The sequence below is a fragment of the Ochlerotatus camptorhynchus genome, unplaced genomic scaffold, assembly GCF_037179485.1.
Source record: "Ochlerotatus camptorhynchus isolate MF236.1 unplaced genomic scaffold, CSIRO-AGI_Acam_v1.1 ptg000150l, whole genome shotgun sequence".
Lineage (NCBI taxonomy): Eukaryota > Metazoa > Arthropoda > Insecta > Diptera > Culicidae > Ochlerotatus > Ochlerotatus camptorhynchus.
Window position 1 is genome coordinate 3,078,763 of NW_027040640.1, and position 22,049 is coordinate 3,100,811.

General features: G+C 41.3%; 3 protein-coding genes across 4 annotated transcripts in view; 1 reads left to right on the forward strand and 2 right to left on the reverse strand.

Annotated features, from left to right (window-relative positions):
- Positions 1 to 22,049, reverse strand: part of LOC135701165 (SLIT-ROBO Rho GTPase-activating protein 1-like) — a 278,720-nt gene that overhangs the window by 91,916 nt on the left and 164,755 nt on the right. The window lies entirely within an intron of this gene.
- Positions 1 to 22,049, reverse strand: part of Dip-C (dipeptidase C) — a 557,142-nt gene that overhangs the window by 59,483 nt on the left and 475,610 nt on the right. The window lies entirely within an intron of this gene.
- LOC135701133 (uncharacterized) lies at positions 6,783 to 7,689 on the forward strand. Its single transcript, XM_065221834.1, has 2 exons — positions 6,783 to 7,256; positions 7,315 to 7,689. The coding sequence occupies exons 1-2, from the start codon at positions 6,809 to 6,811 to the stop codon at positions 7,536 to 7,538; spliced, it is 672 nt and encodes a 223-aa protein (XP_065077906.1). The 5' UTR covers positions 6,783 to 6,808; the 3' UTR covers positions 7,539 to 7,689.

A 22,049-nucleotide genomic window follows, 5' to 3' on the forward strand; every position in this document is an offset into this window, starting at 1 on the left:
CATTTAGGTCAAAACTAAAAACTGGCTTGCGACGTGTCAAACTTCATAGTTCATCAAAACAAGGTCATCCGGGGTCATTCTGAGGGCCTTTGACCTAATTGACTATGCCAGATGGCGTTCCGGAGTCCGGGTTTATTCAGGGGTAGTGTTCAGATTTAGGTCAGTACCAAAACTTGGCTTGCGACATATCAAACTGCAAGACTTTGCATATCAAGATCATCGGGGATCATTCTGAGGGGTTTTGGCCTCGTTGGTCACTCCAAGTGACGTTCCGGAATCCGGGTTTGTTCAGGGGTGGTGGCCACATTTTGGTCATTACCAAAACATGGCATGCGACATATCAAACGTCATGATTTTGCAAAACAAACTCATCGGAAACAATTTTAAGGATTTTCAATCGCAATGGTCACTCCAGTTGGTGTTGCGGGATCCGGGTTTCACGAGGAAAAGTGGTCAGATTTATGTTAGTTCCAAAACCTGGCATGCGACACATCAATTTTCATGATTTTGCATAACAAGATCATCGGGGATCATTGTAAGGCGGTTCGACCTCTTTAGCCACTCCAGGTGACGTTCCGGGGTCCGGATTCCGCAAGGGAAAGTTCTCGTAATTTTGCAAAATAAGATCATAGGAGATCATTCTGAGGGTTTTCAACCTTACTGACCGCTCTCCAGGTGGCGTTCCGAGATCCGAGTTCTTTCAAGGAAAGTGGCCATATTTTTATCAGAAATAAAACCTGGCTTGCGACACAACTTCATGATTTTGCTAAAAAAGATCATTGGAGATCATTCTGAGGGATATCAACCACATAACACACCATGTGGCGTTCCGGGATCTGGGTTCCTTCAGGATAAGTGACCAGATTTTTATCAGTACCATAACCTGGCTTGAGACGTGTCTGGAGGGAGAATCTGGTGACTCAAATTTCAGAAGGGATAAGTCCCAACAGTACAGAGCTTCCCAGTGCTGCTATCACCACGGCCAAGGTTGTAAGGCAGCTTTTGCGGAAGATCAGGAACGAGGAAGGTAAGGCTTATGATTGGAATTGCCTTCGACGATCGGTGAGCTGTGAAGGAAATAGTAGAACCAACTTCCCCCACTGAACGAAGTTCGGATCATCCGGTTGACTGCCATCTGGTGCTTCAAAAAAGTAATTTCTCGCTTGTAACCACGAAGCCAGGACACAGAAGAGAGGATTCAAGCCCAGCTTAATTCAAGGTGGCACCCTTGAAGACGCAGCCCAGGGCTTCCTTCTCGGGAATTCATCTGGGTCGACCTACGTTCTGCGATAGCTGGGAACATGGTCCATCCAGGAGATCTAGAACTCCGAAAAAATTGCCTCATCATTCAAGGGAACTTCCTTCGGAGCAGAGATGCCAGGCTTATTTTGAAAAAATCTGGCAAAACCCGAAAAAAAATGTCTGACAAAAATCTGGCACAGCCGATTAACATAGGAAGCTGCCAGATTTGTCAAAAAATATGTCTGGCAGAGCATAAATTTCTCTGGCTGTGCCAGATAAATCTGGCAACCTGGCAACGCTGCTTCGGAAAAGTGCAGAAAAGACGACGATCAACGGTGGCCAGTAGAGCTTTAGAGCAGCACTGTAAAAAATCCTGAAGGGCGCAAAAATTGCTTGGATTTTACAAAACTAAATATAGATTTTTTCTGGACCTTCAACGCAGTTCCCTTCATCGTTCTACGGAAGCTTTCAGGAAAGCTCTGTGGCTTTCAAGGAATCTTTGAGAACTATAGAGAAGTTATTAAGAATTTCAGGGAGTTGCAGTGGACTTTAGGAAAGTTCTGCAAACTTTTAAGACATTCTGTGAACTTCAGCGCAGTTTTGTGAACTTCAGTGAAGATTTCCGAACTTTATGAAAGTATTGCGGACTTCAGGAAAAAACTGCGAAATTCAGGAACATTTTACAAACAACCGGAAAGTTCTACCAGCTTCAGGAACGCTCTATTAACTTCAATGAAATTCTGCGTACTCCAGGGAAGTTATGCAAACTGCACCCAAATAACACAAACTCATAGAATTATATTGAATGAAGGGTGATACGGTCAAAATTTGGTCAATATCAACTTGACGTATTTCTTTCAATTTTGCATTTAAAAAACCTGAACACCCCTCATTTTGAAGGTGTGTGTGTGTAGAATGTTGCTCCTATTTTGATTTTGGAATTCACTCTTCAGTTGTCAAAATGCCGTCCAAGCAAGAAGAGCAGCGTATCAAAATTTTGCTCGCGCATCGCGAAAATCCGAGCTACTCGCACGCAAAGTTGGCAAAATCGCTAAAAGTTGCCAAATCAACCGTTACAAATGTAATTAAAGTGTTTGGGGAACGTTTGTCGACAGCCAGGAAGTCTGGATCGGGGGGAAATCGAAAACCGGAAGCCGCTGAGACGACAAAGAGAGTTGCCGGTAGTTTCAAGCGAAACCCTAACCTCTCTCTCCGAGATGCCGCAAATAAGCTGGGTGTATCGTCTACAACCGTGCATCGAGCCAAAAAACGAGCCGGACTATCGACTTACAAGAAGGTAGTGACTCCAAATCGCGATGATAAACAAAATACGACGGCCAAAGCGCGATCCCGGAGGCTGTACACGACGATGCTGACGAAGTTTGACTGCGTGGTAATGGACGACGAAACCTACGTCAAAGCCGACTACAAGCAGCTTCCGGGACAGGAGTTTTATACGGCAAAAGGAAGGGGAAAGGTAGCAGATGTTTTCAAGCACATGAAACTGTCAAAGTTCGCAAAGAAATATCTGGTTTGGCAAGCCATCTGTACCTGTGGCTTGAAAAGCAGCATTTTCATAGCTTCCGGGACTGTCAACCAAGAAATTTACGTGAAAGAGTGTTTGAATAAACGTCTGCTGCCTTTCCTGAAGAAACACGGTTGTTCCGTACTGTTTTGGCCGGATTTGGCATCTTGCCATTACGGTAAAAAGGCCATGGAGTGGTACGCCGCCAACAACGTGTAGGTGGTTCCCAAGGACAAGAACCCTCCCAACACGCCAGAGCTCCGCCCAATTGAGAAATACTGGGCTATTGTCAAGCGGAACCTAAAGAAGACCAAAAAAACTGCTAAGGGCGAGCAGCAGTTCAAGGCAAACTGGCTTTCTGCGGCGAAGAAGGTGGACAAGGTGGCTGTACAAAATCTGATGGCAGGGGTCAAGCGTAAGGCCCGGCAATTCGGATTTGGAAAAGCGGAAGCCTAACTGAATATTTTTCCTGAATTTTATACTAATTGAACTTGAAAAAGAAATTTAATTTGATTTTTTAAATAAACGATTTCACCGATTTACACGCGTTTTCCCTTGACCAAATTTTGACCGTATCACCCTTTACAACCAAAATCAGTCATACACAGGATATATAAATTGTTATAGAACATATGCTTGGGCAGTGAAGTTCTGCAAGCTTCAAAGAGGTTATGATAGTTTTAGGGAACTGCTTCGAACTTTGGAGACGATCTTTGAACTTGAGCTTAATTCTAAACTTCAGTAAAGTTCTGCAAACCTTAGGATCGCTCTGCATACTTCAGGATACTTTTTCGAACTTCAAGGATATTCTTGTTCTGCGAACACATGTGACTTCTATAAACTCCAGGAAAGTTCTTCGAACTTCAATGAAGATCTCATAACTATAGGATTTTTTTATGAACTTTAACAAAACTCTGCGAATCCCAAGGAAATTCTTGCAAACTCCAGAGAAACAGAGAAGTTCATCAACATTCAGAAAATTCAGGGAAGTTCTATAAACTTCAGGAAAATTCTGTAACCGTTATAGATGTGCTTCGAACATCAGTGAAATTCTTCAAATTTTAAGAAAAACACTGCTAACTTCAGGGAAATACTTCGATTTTCAGCGAAGTTCTACAAATTTTAGGAAAACTCTGCATTCAGAAACTTCAAGGACGTTATGCGAGCTTTAGGGAAGTTCAATGTCCTCCTGGTAAGTTCTACGAACTTCAAGAGAGTTCTGTGAACTCTACCAAAATTATATGAACTTCAATGTAGCTCTGCAGGAGACTTCAAAAATTTCAAATGCCAGGAAAGTTCTACAAACTTTAAAAATGCTCTGGGAATCTCAGGGAAAATTTAAAAACATTAGGAAACTACTGTGAACTTTAAGAAATATCTGCGAATTTCTGAAAAAGTTGCCAAATTGAGACAAGTTCTGCGAACTTCAAAGAAGTTCTAAGAACACCAGAAAAGTTTAAGGAACTCCATCGAAATTCTACGAAATCCAAGAAAGCATAATGAAAAACTACAAGGAACAGCAATATGGGATTGTACGCAATGGTGACGTAGGACTACGTGATCTTATATAATAAATCTTATTAGTTAACTGGAGCAGGAGCTTGTGTTTTGTGTAGGAATAGGAATTTGAGTGGGGTCTCTCTGTTTATACTCTTTAGTATGACGCGCTTGAGATAGATGGCCCACAGCGACTCACGAAGAGCTACTGGTTCCGATCAATAGCTATGCGGCTTCTTCCTCCTTCTATGGATGCTCATGTGGGCTGCAGCTCACTGCTTGCAGGCAGCCTTTCGTTGTGTACTGGAGAACACCACCACTCACCACACGGTGATTGAATAAACACCGTTTGGTGAGACCGGATGGAATTCAACTTTGAAATCTGTGTTAGGGAAATCGCTTTTCGCAATTTTAATTATCTTAGCAACAGTTGCACATACGTGCAATTTTCATTAGTGATATTTTGAAAAATGATGAGGTCTTAAATTTAGCAGATTCGCAGAAAAAATTCCTTTCGATTGGCGTATTAAGAATTAAAATCCATCATCTCTGGATCAAAATAAGACCATTTTCATGCCGCGACCGACTTTGGTTTTTGATATTGCACCCCTCAATGTTGCCATCAAGAACATGGTATGTTATATTTAAACCTATCTAGATAGAGCTGGAATTAGGCGTAACAGCTTTTGTAAACAATGACTTCTCTCGATGATTTTTAGGAATTCAAGGCACGCCCACGCAAACCAACATTACCGTCGGGTAGGGGGAGTCTTACCCTACCTGATGGTGATGTTTATTTGCGTGTTCCAGCTCTATCTTGGGAACTGACATCCGATTGATGACCTTGACAAATGTCCAAAAAATACTCTTGTACACATTTATGGTGGTCCTGAAAAGGACAGTTTTGTCGTGATGGTTGAGTAATGCTGAGCTATTAGGGTGTTAAACATAGATGAGGCTGGTGAGCTGTATGTTGTTTGGAATGAGGGTGACGCGCTTGGCATAGATGGCCCACAGTGACTCACGAAGAGCTACTGATTCCGATCAATAACAGTTCTATGGATTTTTTCATTGTGTACTGCAGAACAGTGTTCAAGGCCACGCGCCGAAAGCACTGCTGCTGCTGATGCCGATGACCGGACACCACCACACACGTTGATTGGAACTGAATCCGATAAGCGGTTGAGGGCAGCCTTGAAAACTGATTCAACTTTGAAATCTGTGTTAGGCAAATCGCTTTTCGCAGCAACAATTATCATAGCAACAGTTGCAATTATGAAGTCTTAAGTTGAGCAGATGCGTAGAAATATTTTTGATCGATTGCTGATAAGATTATTTAAATTGGTCCAGGGGCAGCTGAGTTATTAACGTTCAAAATCTTTCATAATTTTGTTACATGTTCCATTTTCGGTTTTCACAAAGTGTACCCCCATATAGAAATCACAGACGTAGTCCTACGTCAGAAGGATTTGAATTTGAATGTAGCTTCTATGAGATGTCTCGTCGGGTCGTCAGAGGAACAACTACCACTCCATGTCCGAGAAACAGGTATGATAGAGAGATATTGTTGCCACATCTCTTTCGCTTTTACGCTACCGTGATTGGGGGTTCGCAAAAATGAGAGTTCACCACCTAGAAAAATAGCCTGAGTTCGGTTCTGCCTCGGAGTACGCAGAGCATACGGCCCTCATTTGACGAACTGCGTACTGGCTGCGTCTAATATGGGTACTGCAGACGAATTAGCATCGGCGGATTTACTTCCAAATAAAAAGTTGGAGGAGGAGGATAACAAAATTCGAAAAGTTGGTTAGAGTTTTGCCTTACACAGAATTAGGACTCTCATAGTTCCATCCAAAATAGCGAAAAAGTTTGAACTTTTGAATCGACCTTCTCCGACTTGTATGAAACTTTGCTGATTTTTTTTTTAATTACTTTATTTGTACAGGCTCAATCGAATAAACTTTACAGAGCCAACTTTGCTGAATTGTTTGTAATGGAAAATGATTCAGATTTTTGCTTACATTCTGTAATTTTGCACCTTAAAAAATTTCCAAAATGGTGTCTTTGAAATTTTTCCAAAAATTGTAGGACGAAAGCGGCATTTCTGATCTGAAAAATGTTTTTGATTTATTTTAAGAAAAAATTTAGAAAAAAATATTTAAAATCGAAGCATATCAAAATGTCCTATACCAATTTATGAATTTTTATTTAATTTTATAGTTTTTGACGGTATAAAAAATGATCTAGTCGAAAATAAAGATCTCTTTCAATGGCCAAGCATTTTGGCCTAATTTTAAAATCAGGCTGCATACTTGTCACAGAACAGCGGTGGTAACATTTGTGTGACTGATTTCAGTCACAATCAAGTGGCTAACGACGAAGTAAAAATACTTTTCAAAAACACCACTTGATTCCTTAATTACATCTGGCCTACACCTGATTCGATAATTACCTTTCCCAAACAACCAGTTTTACGATCAAAACCTCCATATAAACTCGCACTTCCAGCCATACCTTGATCTTAGTACCGCATCAGCCCCCACTATGAACCACCTAAGCTTTCTCCTCGCGGGAGCCTTACTCCTAGTAACCACCTTCTACCGTCCGACCGCGGCCGAAATCGACCCGGAGCAGAGCTGCATCCCGGGCACGTTCGGATCCATCAAATCCAACCTCATTCGGACGCTGATCGTCTGCTACGTCTACGGTTGCCCGGAGGAAATGACCACCCGAATAGCCAAAAGCTTCAATCAATTTCACCACTACGACATGCATCCGGAAGCCATGAACAATGACACTGCACCAGCCACGCTTCCCGTCGCCCCAGCGCAGGTCCCCATCAACGTGCTCTCCAAGCTGGCCAAGTTGACTTCAGCGCTGGAAAAGGACCGAAACGCTGCCCTGACATCCTGCACCGATTGGTTGTCGCTGTTGAACAAACTGCTGGTGGACATCCTGCAGATCAACAGCAAGTGCTTCCTGGAACCGCAAGGTGAGTGTTCGATATTGTATTCCAGATCCAAACCGATGCTTGATTGGTAAATTTTCAGCGAAATATCCACCGGATCTGCCATCGGATGGGGAGGAGATCGACTGCGATGAGATGACGGTCTACATGAAACAGTTGCAGAAGTACTTTGGAGGCCAGTGCGACACCAAGGGCAAGAACTGCCCGGACAAGCTCAAATCGGCCGTCAATTGGTTCGGTCGGGCCTACAAGCAGATGGGCAAGAGCTGCTACTACGACGCCTATGACTATTTGGACCGGAAGTAGGTGGGACGATTGGATTGTCTGATAAATGATTTGTGATTGAAAAAATTTAACGATGGAAAATAAAATAAAGGATTTGTGTGTAATAAGGTTACTTTTTGATTTGGAGCGAGGAAATAATGTGGGTTATAACGCTTCTGAATGTACTTATCAATGCAGAGAGCGAAGAGGTTTCTTCTAGATCGACATAAGTGCTGCGATACGTACCTGAAAGAAAAGAAAAATATTCGAAAATTAGTTGAATTTTACACAGCAAATAAAATTTTAAATTCAGGTACCTAACAAAGACATTTTACGATTCAATTCCCTTGACACACTTTTTCAGGGAGTCTCATTTCACAATACCTCATAAGCCCCTTGTTTCCTCATTTAGACATGATAGTCGCATTTTTATTCATACAAAACCAATTCAAATATCATCATACGCATCGAAATAGCACTCATTCTCCAGCTGAGCCTGCCCCCGTCGGAACCACTTGACAGCCTTCTGCAGCTTCTCCGGGCAATGTGGGCCACATTTTCCGCCAAAGTGCTTTGCCAGTACCTTGTAGTACCGGCTGAGTTCATCGCAATCGACGGTGTCCTCCTCCGCCGGACCGCCACTGCCGTTGCTCACTGCCAATCAGTGACACAAATTTCAATTTATTATTTTTTAATTAAATTTCAACACCTTACCGTTCGCAGCGAGTACCGAAAACGAAGCAATCATCATTACCAGCAAAAATAGGAACCATACTGCACCACCGCAGCTGATCATTTCCAAGTAGAACTACTTCCACCTACCCGAACGACAACTGAGCTATTTGTTTGTTATTGGTTGGAATTGATTCGCCGCAGCCGACAGCAGCAGTGGAGAGTAGGTCGTTAGTTCTAAATACGTCAAGGGAGAAGATGTTGTCGCGTGTGGGCACCGTAAATGAACTAGTCCACCTTCCGAGCTTGTCACGCTTCTAACTACTAGGTACTACGACGGGCAACGCTGAGTTACTCGGAACGGACAGCAGATGCACATTCACCAATGGATGGAAATCATCGAAAGGGAGGCAATGGCGGGGGTGTGATCGCTGGTCCCAGCCGACGATCTTGATTGGAATAAATCACATTGTTTATGAGCTCTAAAACATTAACGAGGCAGAAGCGTGGAGTGGAACCAATTGAGGAGTATGTTGCTCGAGCCATTTGAGGTACATGCGATTCTGGTTGACTCTGGGTGGAGTTTTCTTACCACGATGACGAGGATAGGTGAAGTTCTGATTGTGTTACGTGTAATATCAAAAGGAAAAGTTTGGTAACTGTCTGAACTATGAAAGTTCAATTTTGCGAATATCACTACCCAAGCATCAATTTTGGTTTTATGAGGGTTCTGCCGACCAAGTTTTAGACTTAAAATGAATCTCAATCGTTATTTTTGAACATTTTTTGAAACTGGTTCTGGATATCCTGATGTGGCCAGATCCACCTGTTGGTCCATGGCATGATGTCTCTTTACTTGAGGATGATATATCATAAATTTTGAGCCGTCAGACGGTAAATATATGACAAGTTGAACTATCCTCTAGACGGAAGCTTTTCAATTGATGTGCTTTTTTGATATCGCTACTTCAATGGTCCCTTCAATATCGAGATATGGAGCGATAACTGAATTGCACATTCGTTACTCGATTGTTGAGCTGTTCAGTCCGTATTCAACGATCTGCAGCAAGCCCACTACAACATCCTGTGTCCGGACTTTCCAACCCGGTTGAGTCAATCCAGAGCTCATGCCACCATCGACACCTTCATCAGCAACATTGGCGATAACATTTCTCAACCTGTCGCCTATAAGGAACTGAGTTCGGACCACTATCCGGTGGTGACCGAAGTAGGTTCCTCGGCCAATAGGTTTCAAGTTTCCCGGCGAAATTACCATCTTGTCAACTGGCAGCTGTACCAGCGCTGTGTGGACACAGCAATCGACTACGACGTCCTACCGGAGTCGTTCGAAGAAGTCGATCGGTGTTTGCAAACCATCGAAGAGGCGATATGCCGTGCCAGGGAGCAACACGTACCATCATCCAGACAGGTGAGTCATACTCTGAACCTTGACAGCCCAACCAAAGATCTTATCAGGCTCCGTAACACCATTCGTACGCAGTTCCAGCGTTCTGGGCTGCCCCACTTGAAGACCAATGTCAATAGGCAAACCAAAATTATCCAGGCCAGGATGGTGGAACTCGGAAATAACGATTTTGCCAACAAGATTCGCTCTCTCCCAGATTTTTTTTTTTTTTTTGTTCATTAATTTATTTGATAAGGCTCAACCGAATTAACTTTACAGAGCCGAGGATTCTTGGTCACTATACAATACATCTTAAAACTATAGTCAAAAGGTACAACATAATAAACACTTTATCTTCCGCTATCCAAAAAGCCTCCTCCATCAGAACTGGAGCCGCTTCCAGTAGTTTCATTGTATGGCAAATTGTTGTACGCCAACGAGGGTCAGAGCGCGTCCATTGCAGCAATGGACGCAAAACGTGGTCAGCACTCACACACTCATCACGAAACGGTTGCTTTCCAAAGTCGACGACGCATCGACCGAAAGAACTGCTGATGAAGAACAATGAGGAGGACCACACAATGGTTGCTGCCGAGAAAACAGACGATCGCGTGGCACACATCGAGAGTGGCCTGCTTTTGTCGACAGCCGAGTGAACACTGCTCTCCCAGATTGTGCAAAACCATTTTGGACGATAACCAAAAATTTTAAAAATAAGTCGAGACTAATCCAACCGCTTTCCTCTGTTGACCAGAACTCGGACCCATCCCTACTCATAACCCCAGTTGAAAAGGCCAATGCTCTTGGCCAACATTTTGTGATTTCACATAATCTTGGCCAAACCATGGTGAGCCCTCATGAGCCTGCCGTAATGGAGGCAATGTCTAGAGTCGCTGACACCTCCGTAGTAGTGATAGTAGAATATCGGCTGATGAGGTGATAGCAGCTGTTAGAAGCACTAAAACATGAAGGCCGCGGGTATGGATGGTTTAGTCAACCTCGAGTTGAAAAACTTCTTCAACCATCTTACCGTTATCTTCAACAAATGTTTGGAGCTTGGCTACTTCCCTGCATGCTGGAAGTTAGCCGAAGTGATTCCAATACACAAGCCTGTCTTGTCCTCCATCTCGAAGCTATTCGAAAAGTTGATACTCAGCCGTCTGCTGGAGTTTTCAAATGATAATAACATCTTTCTCAAAGAGAAATTCGGGTTTAGGAAAGGCCACTCTACCATCCACCAACTCGCGCGGATTACTAACATCATCAAGCGGAACAAGTCCGTTTCCAATACATCTGCCATGGCATTGTTGGACGTCGAGAAGGCGTTCAACAATGTCTGGCATGATGGCCTAGTGTGCATCGATACAACTTTCCGATCTACCTCGTGAAGATCATCAACAACTACTTGTCGGGCAGATCATTCTAGGTCTACTTGAACAATGTCCCCTCTGATACGTTCAACGTTGATGCAGGGGTCCCTCAGGGTAGCTTGCTTGGGCCTATTATATTCAACATTTTTACGTCAGACGTTTCTCCCCTGCCGGGTGGTGGTATCCTGTCAATGTTCGCAGATGACACCTCCATCATCTATAAGGGTCGAGTGATCCGTGCTCTGGCGAGTAAACTACAATCAGGCCTGGATGTTTTGTCCGACTATTAAAAGAGCTGGAAGATTTGTATCAGTGCAGCTAAACACACAAACTATTCTGTTTCCACACTCGAATTCACCTTGGCTTGTTCCACCTGCTAACGTCAAGATCCATCTTGATAGCACTCCCATTGAATGGTCGAGTGAAGTATTCTACCTTTGTCTCACCCTCGATAGCAAATTGCTATTCCGATCCCATGTGGACAAGACATCCACCAAGTGTAACATCTTGATCAGGTCGCTCTACCGTCTGATAAACAGGAAGTCCACCCTGTCCCTCAAAAACAAGCTTGCTGTCCACAAGCAGATCATTCTGCCGGCTATTGAGTATGGTATGCCAATCTGGGAGAGTTGTGCTAAGGGCCACCACCCAAAGCTTCAGAGGATCCAAAACAAGATCCTCAGAATGATCCTTAACAGTCCACCGCGAACTCGTAATTCTGAGATTCACCATCTGACCGGCCGGTCTTTTAACACTCGAGGAGCGAAAGACGACCACGCTGGACAGGTTCAGAGCAAGGTTGCAAATACTCATTTCAGCTAAAATAATGTTTTTCGGAATAATAAAACCAAAAGATGGTATGTTTTACATGTTTTACTTATAACTTACAAGAAGAGGTTACACAGTATGCGTTTGAAACATAAAACCTGTAAATTTTGCTTTCTATGAGTCACAATCAGCGATTTGCTGATCGCTGAGTGAGTGAGTGAGTGAGTGAGTGAGTGAGTGAGTGAGTGAGTGAGTGTGTGAAAAATCGCTGATTGTGACTCTCATGAAGTGAAATAAACAGGTTTAGTATGTCAAACACATTTTTTGCAATCACTTCTTGTATCCTACCAATTCAAAATATGATCATGGCATCTAATTATTTCATAATAATAAAAAAACAGTGGTGGCGGGGGGGGGGGCACCCCTCACCATCCCTCTCCAAAAGGGGGAGTTTGGTAAAGAGAGATGAAAAAACCGATTTGTACCTTCCTTAAAAGTTGTCCTAGCTCGCTTGTCTAATATCTATATACAATCTTCACACTACCGTACTCTAACGGAACTATCAACTCTATGCTTTCATCTACTCCATCTATCGTATAAAAATTACCACTACAGTCTGTTATTTGAAATTAGCATCTTCAACTATAAAAAAAAAACATTGTTTTAGCTGAAATGAGTATTTGCAACCTTGGTTCAGAGTCGCCTATCTGCGATCAAACCACCATATCATTCGTGATTTGGCAACCTAGTTCAAGTAGTTAGGTAGGTTTCTGTGCTCAAGTAGGTAGATTATCGGTATTTCAAAACTTCCCAAATTTGGGTAGAATTCACCCAGATCGGTCAAAACTGAACCTAACCAAAATGGGTAAACTGTGTTGGGAGCAGCGTTGCCAGTATTCCAGATTTATCTGGATTTTCCAGATTTTCGGTCATCCGGCCAGATACACAGACAGATCACGTATATTTCCAGATTTTTAAAATATGTTCCAGATTTTCCCAGATTTTAAATATCATTGCAATAGATTTACACTCTAATAAAAAAATAAAAACTGCTTCTTTAATTATTAAAGGCCATCAACGTTGGAAATTATTACAACATCGTACATGCAATTTTTACAACATGTTTGCATGTTAATGGGTTGCAGAATCATGAAAATGGAGCCATTTTCTAAAGATTATTCGCTGCAAAAAATCTTCAAACCTGTATAAAATAGTGGGCCTGAATGTTTGTTTAATTGGAATTTTTATATATTTTATATATTTTAAAAAATCTAAATTTCAATATGGAGGAATTTTCGTATTTTTTTAATTTAGAGAAATCGAAAACTGTTCAGGATTGAAAACAATAAATTCAGCCTTGGAAAATTAGCAAGGCATTTGAATCTAGACAACCACCAGGACTTTGAAGTATGTTTGTGAGATTTTTGAGGATAATTCATAAGGAAAATTTGAAAGGCATCTGATGATTTTTAGCATTTTTTTAAAGTACCGGTGAATATTGAGTTACAGCAGTCTGAATTTCTTTAGAATTTTGAATTGCCCTAGAATTTCAGAATTTTAAGGTAATGTTGAAAATAGTTTACAGTGAAGTGTGAGGCAAATTCTGTGCGAAACCAAAGGAGAATTTCAAGTTGATTCTGAGTAGAGTTCCATCTATCTTTGTAAGCTTCGTGGTCGTGCGGTGTCACCCGTCCTTCAGGCGTATTGTGTGTGCCACGAAGTGAGAGTTAGATTCCCGCTCCAGCCAGTGGAACTTTTCGCAACCTGAAAATTTCCTTACTGGTCTACTGGGTTTGGTGTGTAGTCAGTTTTCTAGTGTTAAGTTTTCAGTCTGTGCAACCTCCGGTTGAAGACAGTGTGGTGGATACGGCCCTGCGCAAGCAATGCGCAGACGGACGATAAAATGTATGTAAACAAAAAGATCAGCATAAACGCGATCCGCCACTCGGGCAGCGAACGCAGTTTGTGCTGATCCAGCAGAAAGGGTCACGTCCGCCACCGCTAGGTAGGTTAAGTTAGCATAAGAGAGAAGTAATAAATTGATTCTTAGTTCTGACACGGAGGCGAGCAGTTGAGTTGATTTTATCATACCGAAAGCCAAGTGGCTAATACTAACAGATAGAGGTACAACTTTTCATGGCGAATCATGCCAGGAGCTCTAAGGAACAGTAGATGAGTGCTGCAAATTGTGTGCCGTTAATTGAACGCTACCGCCGCCGCGACGAAAAGTGATAATTAATGACAAACACAAAGTGTGTTTGATCGAGTTCGAACAGCGAGTGCACTGCGATGCGATGCGGCAGAAAAAGAAAGTTTCTGTGATTAACAGGCCAATAAACTACAATTACAACAGCCAAGCCTGATAGATGGTCGTTAAATTAGTGAAAACAGTGGAAAAAATTTAGTAATCAAACGAAACCGCGAGTGACAATATGGGTTGGTTCAGTGCGGACGAAATCGTCGCCGCACCAGCCGCCGCGAGTGGGGGACAGCCACAGCCCCAGTGTGGACATCATACAACCCAAACAGTGGCTCTGTGTGCCATGGCGGTCTTTGCCGCTGGCTATTTGATTTTCAAAGGAGTAGCGAAGATCAACCGCCACAACACTGAGCGCGTTGCCGAGAGGGCGGCACGCCGTGTGAATGCGCAAGTTTAAGGTTTGAAGACGGACTCCTCTCAATAAGTAAATTGACAAAACTTTGACCGATATTCAAGTGCAAGGAAAAATATTTGAAGCCACTGCTGGGAAATCTTACGAAGTGCTATTGGAAGTGCGGCTAAAGTCCAGTGGAAGCTGAAATTTACAATAAACCACCACCCCACGAGTGCGCATGGAAGAAAAAAAAAGGCGAACCGTAAAAGACAAAGTGAACAAAAATTAAAAAAAAAAAAAACATTGAACATGTGGACAGTATCGATTTCTTTATAGTTGCTCAAGCGATAGAGCAATTTGAACGCGAAAAAAAAAAAAAAGTTTTGGGAACGAATTTCCCGTAGAGACAAAAAACTATCTGTGGAAGTGATGGCCGCGAAGCGTGCAATCTTTGAAGCGGTATACAACCTGGCAGCAGGAGCTGCCCTGAGGATAAGGTCGGCAGGCCTCATCGAGGACTTAAACTGGGCCTACAACGGCCTCAAGATGACCGTAGATGCTGTGAAGCCCTAAGTGAGTCGCCGTGCTGTAACGACGAGAACGTAGTCGTCATCGTCGTCGTTGCCGGTTTGCAGAACAAAAAGGGAAGCGATAGTAAGTGCCTGATAAAATGAACTGATATCGGAAAACATAATCATATAATCAAGATGCATAACACTAGTAACAAGTAAGGTGTGTTCTAGAACCTTTTCCAATATTCAATGTTTACAAGAAGAGAAAAAAAAAAAAATAATCTCAATGCATTCAAGTGTAAATCTAATAGAGTTCTACTAATAGGACTCCCAATATTTATATAGGCAGTGGAAATTTTTGTTTTGTGCATTATAATTACTTATTTACGATTATATCGATCTACATGATTCTCTATTGCTTTACTCATTTGTCGATTTTCTTGCTAATGAATTGAGTACATGACTAAAAGAGCGTAAATTTGCATTTAAAGTTGGAAATTTTTCCGAAACATACATTGATATCACATAAGAAATTATTTCGAGAAATCAGGTCGTCACTGTGTTCCCTAATTGGTATTAAAGTTCTCCATTGTGGAAGATTAGCAAAGCAAGACGAACCGAAGCCATTATTTCACACTATGAAGCTATTTTAAGAAATTTTCTGAAAACCTTCTAACTTCTTGAGTCAAATCCTCTGAATTGTCTATGTTAGGTCACATTGTAGGCATACATGGACCAATATGTAGAAAAAGAGACAGTAGTGAAAAATTTATTAAAGGCTGTTGCCACAGTTAACGCAACGAGCCCCCAATATTCCAAAAAGAAGGATACGGTGCTCAGACACGTAACTTCACTGCAAAAGTTTGTACTGTCATTAGCAAACAAGAAGATTGACAACGCGTTCGCAGCATTTAGGCTGCAAGTTAACCAATTTTTCATAAGAAAAGAACAGGAAGAAGAAGCAGAAGGTGAACAGGAAGAAGAATCCGAAAGCGAATCTGACGAAGAAAAAACTAAGCCCATAATGCCGCCCAAACTGGATCTTAGCTTGGCAATCCGCGTCGTGGATAAATACGACGGGGATGCAGCCACGCTACAATCCTGGTTGGATAGCGTGCAGGTTCTTCGGGAGGACGATCCTACCGTCCCGGAGGCCAATTTTATTAATTTTTTGAAATCGCGGTTAATTGGTGCCGCGAGGGGATCCATTGATGGAACCCAAACACTGGCAGATGCGACAACTGCCTTGAAAACAAAGTTCGCAATTCAACTTACACCTATTGCGGTGGAGGCTGAATTACGAGCTTTGAAGCAAAAGAACAAAACAGTGACGGATTTTGGCAGCGAGGTAGAAAAGCTCGCTACCAAATTAGCGTCCGCATGGGTTTCGAAGGGTGTGCCCTTCACCACTGAGGCCTCAGCGAAGCCAGTAGTGGAACCCATAGCAGTGCAAACCTTCATAAACGGTCTTAAGGATCAATCAGCAGCTTACCTAGTGAAATCTAGGAATCCAAAGACGTTGACTGCTGCTATTTCGGATGCATTGGAGGTGCAACCTCATGCATCCGCTGAGTCCGCAATGTGGGCTCAGGGGGGTTATCAACCTCCATTTTTCAACAGGGGAAACCGTAGAGGTAACCACCGCGGAGGCCGTGGTAACAATTACCATGGTAATCGTGGCGGTAACCGAAACTACGACGGGAATGGTCGCAACAATCGACCGCATCAAAACAACAATGGTTATCGGGGTAACCAAAATAATCAAGGTTACCGTGACGACCATGGAAACAATCGAAATCAGAATCACAACCGTGGTGGATATCACGGAAATAACAACAATAATAGCAGTAACAACAACAGCAACAACAACAGTAACCGCAGAAGAAATGCGAACGTGGCTGAAGAACCACAGCCGTCGCAACAGCAACAACCCCGAGAAGAAGCAAACGTAGGGGAGTTTTTTCGCTAATTCGATCAATACTAATAGAGCATTACGGTTAGATTTTCTAATCGATGCCAAAAATTTTAAGTTGATAGTGGACAGTGGTGCATCATGCTGTCTCATAGATCAACGTTTAACAAAAAATTTGAACAGATGCATTGATCCATCCCGTACCATAGAGGTGTATGGTATAAATGGAATTACCAACACCTTGGGAGCGGTTGATACTTATTTGGAATATAAACAGTTAGTATATCCTATAACTTTTCACGTGGTAGATCATTTACCAACCAGTGTAATTGGTCTAATCGGCACAAATTTTTTGAAAAAATTTGGTGCGAAAATCGATTTTGAACATTCTACGCTATCGCTAAGAGCGCCTCGATATGAGGAAAACTTCATAGTACCTCCCAGAACAGAAGTCGTTACCTTCATAGACACCCGGTATTCCAAACCGTTGGTGATTTTGAATGAGGAAATAAAGCCTCATGTTTTTATTGCGGGTGCAATTGTGCAACCGGTGCAGGGAAAGATCCCTGTCCGTATGATGAACGTTAAAAATAAGCCTGTAAAAATTGAGAATTTAACCATTTCAACAAAGCCTTTCGAAAACTATGATGTCATAGAAATCGAAAGCGCTTCCAAGCATAATGATGCGAGAGTGGGCGAGCTTTTATCGGAGTTGAACCTTGATGGGATCAACCCGAAAGACCAGCCAGTTATTCAAAAGCTGTGCATGAAATATAACGATATTTTTTGTCTGAAGAATGACAAATTATCGGTGACAAGAATTTACCAGCCATCACTCACGGTAAAGCCAGATGTACACCCAGTGTACACCAGGCCTTACAAATTACCACAAGCCCAAAAGGAGGAAGTCCAAAGGCAAGTGGATAAAATGATCGAGGAAGGGATCATTGAAGACGCCGTTTCAGAATGGAACAGCCCGTTGTTGCTAGTTCCAAAGAAATCGACCGATGATAAAAGAAAATGGCGATTAGTTATTGACTATCGCAAGCTCAACAACGCACTGCAAGACGACAAATTTCCACTTCCTAACATAGAAGAGGTAATTGAGTCGTTAGCCGGAGCGAAATATTTTTCGCATCTGGATCTATCTCAGGGTTACTACCAGTGTGAGTTAAGACCTGAAGATAGATCGGTGACAGCTTTTAGTACTAATAGGGGTCAGTACCAAATGACTCGTCTCCCTATGGGACTAAAAGTAAGCCCTTCAACATTTTCCAGACTAATGACCGTAGCAATGTCAGGTCTCAACATGGAAAAGTGCCTTGTATATCTGGATGACATAATCATCTTTGGAAAAACTTTAGAGGAACACAATAAAAACCTCGCGGAAGTTTTTGAAAGGTTAAGATATACCAACCTAAAACTAAATCCGCAAAAGTGTAATTTTTTAAAGACCGAGTTATTATATTTGGGTCATCTAGTATCTGTCGAAGGAATTAAGCCAGATCCTTCGAAGATCGAAATCATAAAAAGGTGGAGTAGTCCTCAAACAGCCGACGAAGTAAAGCGCTTCGTAGCGTTTGCGAACTACTACCGCAAACACATAAAGGATTTTGCCAAATTATGCAGTCCTTTGAATAAACTAACGCGGAAAAATGTGGAGTTCGTCTGGACAGACGAGTGTGAACACTCCTTCCAGTTTCTGAAGGAATGCTTCATGAACCCGCCTGTCCTTGACTACCCTGATTTTTCCCCGTCAAACATTTTTACTTTGCATACAGATGCATCAGGTAAGGCATTGGGTGCAGTCCTAAGCAACCAAAATGCTAGGCCAGTTGCATTTGCAAGCAAAGCCCTGAACAGTGCTGAAAAGAATTACAGCACCATTGAAAAAGAACTTTTGGGTCTAGTCTGGGCGATTCGACATTTTCGACCATATCTGTATGGTAGAAAATTCGAATTGTATACAGACCACAGACCGCTAGTATATTTATTTACATTAACTGACCCTTCGAGCAGACTGACCAAGTTTCGTCTCGCTCTGGAGGAGTATAAGTTTGACGTAATGTACAAAAAGGGCACGGAAAATGTGGTAGCGGACGCGTTATCACGAATTTCCGTAGAAGATTTGAAAGCTCTCACACCGCAGACTGGTTTGGTGTGTACAAGAGCGCAAGCCAAGAAACAGCAGGCGTCAGATGAACTAAAGACAGGAGATGAGAAAGAAAAACTTAACTACATAGAAATACAAATTGGGCCCAAAAACAGCGACAAAAATAGCCAAGCTACAGAAACAACAATTGATGAGCAACTGAAGAAAGGAGTTCTCTCTATCGAGCCTAATACGTCATTAACTCACCTACGGGGAGTGATGAAACGATTAGTGGACTTCGCGAGAGCAACTAAAATTATAGGCCTTACACTGAAATGTTCGAACGAAGCAAAATCGTTGAGGGAAAAGATTGAAGCCCTCCAAGTTAGTGGCATGCCACCTATTTTTATAATAGGAAAGAAAATCACGGAAATTACGAACAAAAAAGACCAACAGGTTGTAATAAACGATTTCCACGTATTGCCAACTGCAGGGCATGCGGGAATCAAGAGAACAACCAACACCATCAAACAGCGATATCACTGGAAGTCCATGGATAGTGATATCGCATCCTTTATCAAAAATTGTCCTCAATGCCAAAAGAACAAAAGCCAAAATACTAGACAACCAATGCAGTTGACTAGTACGGCCAGTTCGGCGTTCGAGAAAATTTTCTTGGACCTTGTAGGTCCTCTTCTACCAGACGCGCAAGGGAATCAATATATTTTGACAACCCAATGCGATTTAACCAAATACATTACGGCAACACCAATTTTGGACAAATCGGCAGATGCTGTGGCCAAAGCATTCGTCGATAATGTCATTTTAAATTACGGTGTTCCAACGCAAATCTTAACAGATAGAGGGACAGAATTTATGTCTGCTCTATTTGTTAAAATATGTAATCAACTAAAGGTAGAGAAGTTGAACTCTACCGCCTATCATCACCAAACAATCGGATCGTTGGAAAATTCCCACAAAGTCTTGGGAAATTTTCTTCGTATCCAAACGGGAAACTCATACGGAAATTGGTCTGCCTGGGTACCGTATTATAAGTTCGCTTATAATACAACGGTACATAGTGCAACGGGCAAGACTCCATATGAACTAGTATTTGGGAAGCTTTGCACACTTCCATCAAACCTAACAGAACAGAATGAGACCGACCCTGTCTACAATGTAGACGATTATGCTAGTATTTTGAAATTCCAGTTGCAAAAGTCCCAAATAGAAGCTAGAAAAAGTCTTCTGAAAGGGAAAGCAACTAGGGTAGAAAAGAACAAGCAAGGATGTAGAGACAAAATTTTCGCAAAGGGACAACAGGTCCTGGTAAAGAGAGAAGTGGGGTCTAAATTGGAGCCTAAATATGAAGGGCCATATCAGGTCCTTGAGGAGTTAGGTTCCAATATAAAGATCCAAATAGGGAATAACACGGATATCATTCATAAGGATAGGATTAAAAATTTTTTTTAACTCGAAATAGTTTCTTAATGTGGAAACAACAATAAAACAAAAAAAAAAAAAAAAAAAAAAAAAAAAAAAAGAGAAAGATATTGCAAACACATTTTTATAACTAATACATCTATATTACAATTATATACAATTATTTTACACACATTTATATAGTAGACACAGTTATATTATACAAGTTTGGTACCAAAACACATCATAAATAATTCAAAAACATATTACAAACACATTTTCATAACTAATACATCTATATTACAATTATATACAATTATGTTACACACATTTATATAGTAAAACAATTATATTATACAATCTTGATACAAAAAAAAAAACTCAACATAAATAATTCAAAAACAATTTAAAAACTTATTCTGTTGAATTAATTTTTAAATTTCATTCGGATAGGGCGTGTGGTGGATACGGCCCTGCGCAAGCAATGCGCAGACGGACGATAAAATGTATGTAAACAAAAAGATCAGCATAAACGCGATCACGCCACTCGGGCAGCGAACGCAGTTTGTGCTGATCCAGCAGAAAGGGTCACGTCCGCCACCGCTAGGTAGGTTAAGTTAGCATAAGAGAGAAGTAATAAATTGATTCTTAGTTCTGACACGGAGGCGAGCAGTTGAGTTGATTTTATCATACCGAAAGCCAAGTGGCTAATACTAACAGATAGAGGTACAACTTTTCAACAGTGTCACTTGTCTTTTAAAAACTCTGATGACAATTGCATGGAGATTTTGTGAAGAATAGAAATAGAATTCAGAAGAGAAATCAAAGCAAGTTCTTATGATGAAACTTAAGGAGTATGCTGATACGAATCGTGAGAATAATTTCAATGGAATTCTGTGCAATGTTTTTATGGAGATTCATTTTTATAAAATTTTAAGAAATTTAATCGGAATTATGCCAAAAGAACATCTGGCAATTTCTGAGCTATTTTGGAAAAGTATTTGAGTACTTAGCAAAAACTGAAAAGGATTTCAAAAAAATTCTGACCTTACTTACGAAGCAGCTCAAAGGGAATTATCGTATAAGTCTGAGAATAGTGTGACGGTCATTCTGAAGAGTGTGACAAAGAAATTATTAAGAATATTCTAATGGAATTTCATAGAGAAAGATGAGAACAAAATTATGCCAATTCTTGGAAATTATTGCTAGTTTGAGGGAGTTCTGGAATCGGAGAGTGATTTATAAGAGATAACAAGAGAACTCTTTGAATGTTACGTAAACGTTTGGATATTATCAAGATTATTTTAGGGGAATCCAGAAAAGAAATATGATGGAACTCTGATGAACTCCGAAAAAAGGACGAAGATATCCTGTAAAGAGTTCCATGTAAATTCAGACTAACAAAAAGTTTCATGATCTGGGACCCAGGAAATATAAAAATTCCGCTTTCAGTCTTTCATTTTAGTTATATAATAAAATTATTCGTAATATTAATGCAAACAGTGTAGTTTAGGTAAACTGTGTGTGAATACCACGATGTTAGGCTTTGATTTCCACTTCAGCCTGGTGAATTTTACTTTAAAATAAAATGCCTACTATGATGTCAAGAATTACATTGTAAGTCTGATCAACCTCAGGGTTATATTAGAATTATTTAGAACTATTAAAATCTTTAAGACATATTATGGTACTGCATCAAAAAGTAAGCACTACATCTACTATTAGTTTAAAAAAATCCATCCCATCAAAGTTGCTTGATTCTTTGCTTTTCATTCTTTTTAAAAACAAGTTACAATTTAAGAAAAA

Bases quoted from the DNA above. Each gene is read 5' to 3' on its own strand.
- LOC135701133 (XM_065221834.1), top strand. From the start codon at position 6,809: ATGAACCACCTAAGCTTTCTCCTCGCGGGAGCCTTACTCCTAGTAACC. The intron at 7,257-7,314 runs GTGAGTGTTCGA...GTAAATTTTCAG, and splicing joins GTGCTTCCTGGAACCGCAAG to CGAAATATCCACCGGATCTG.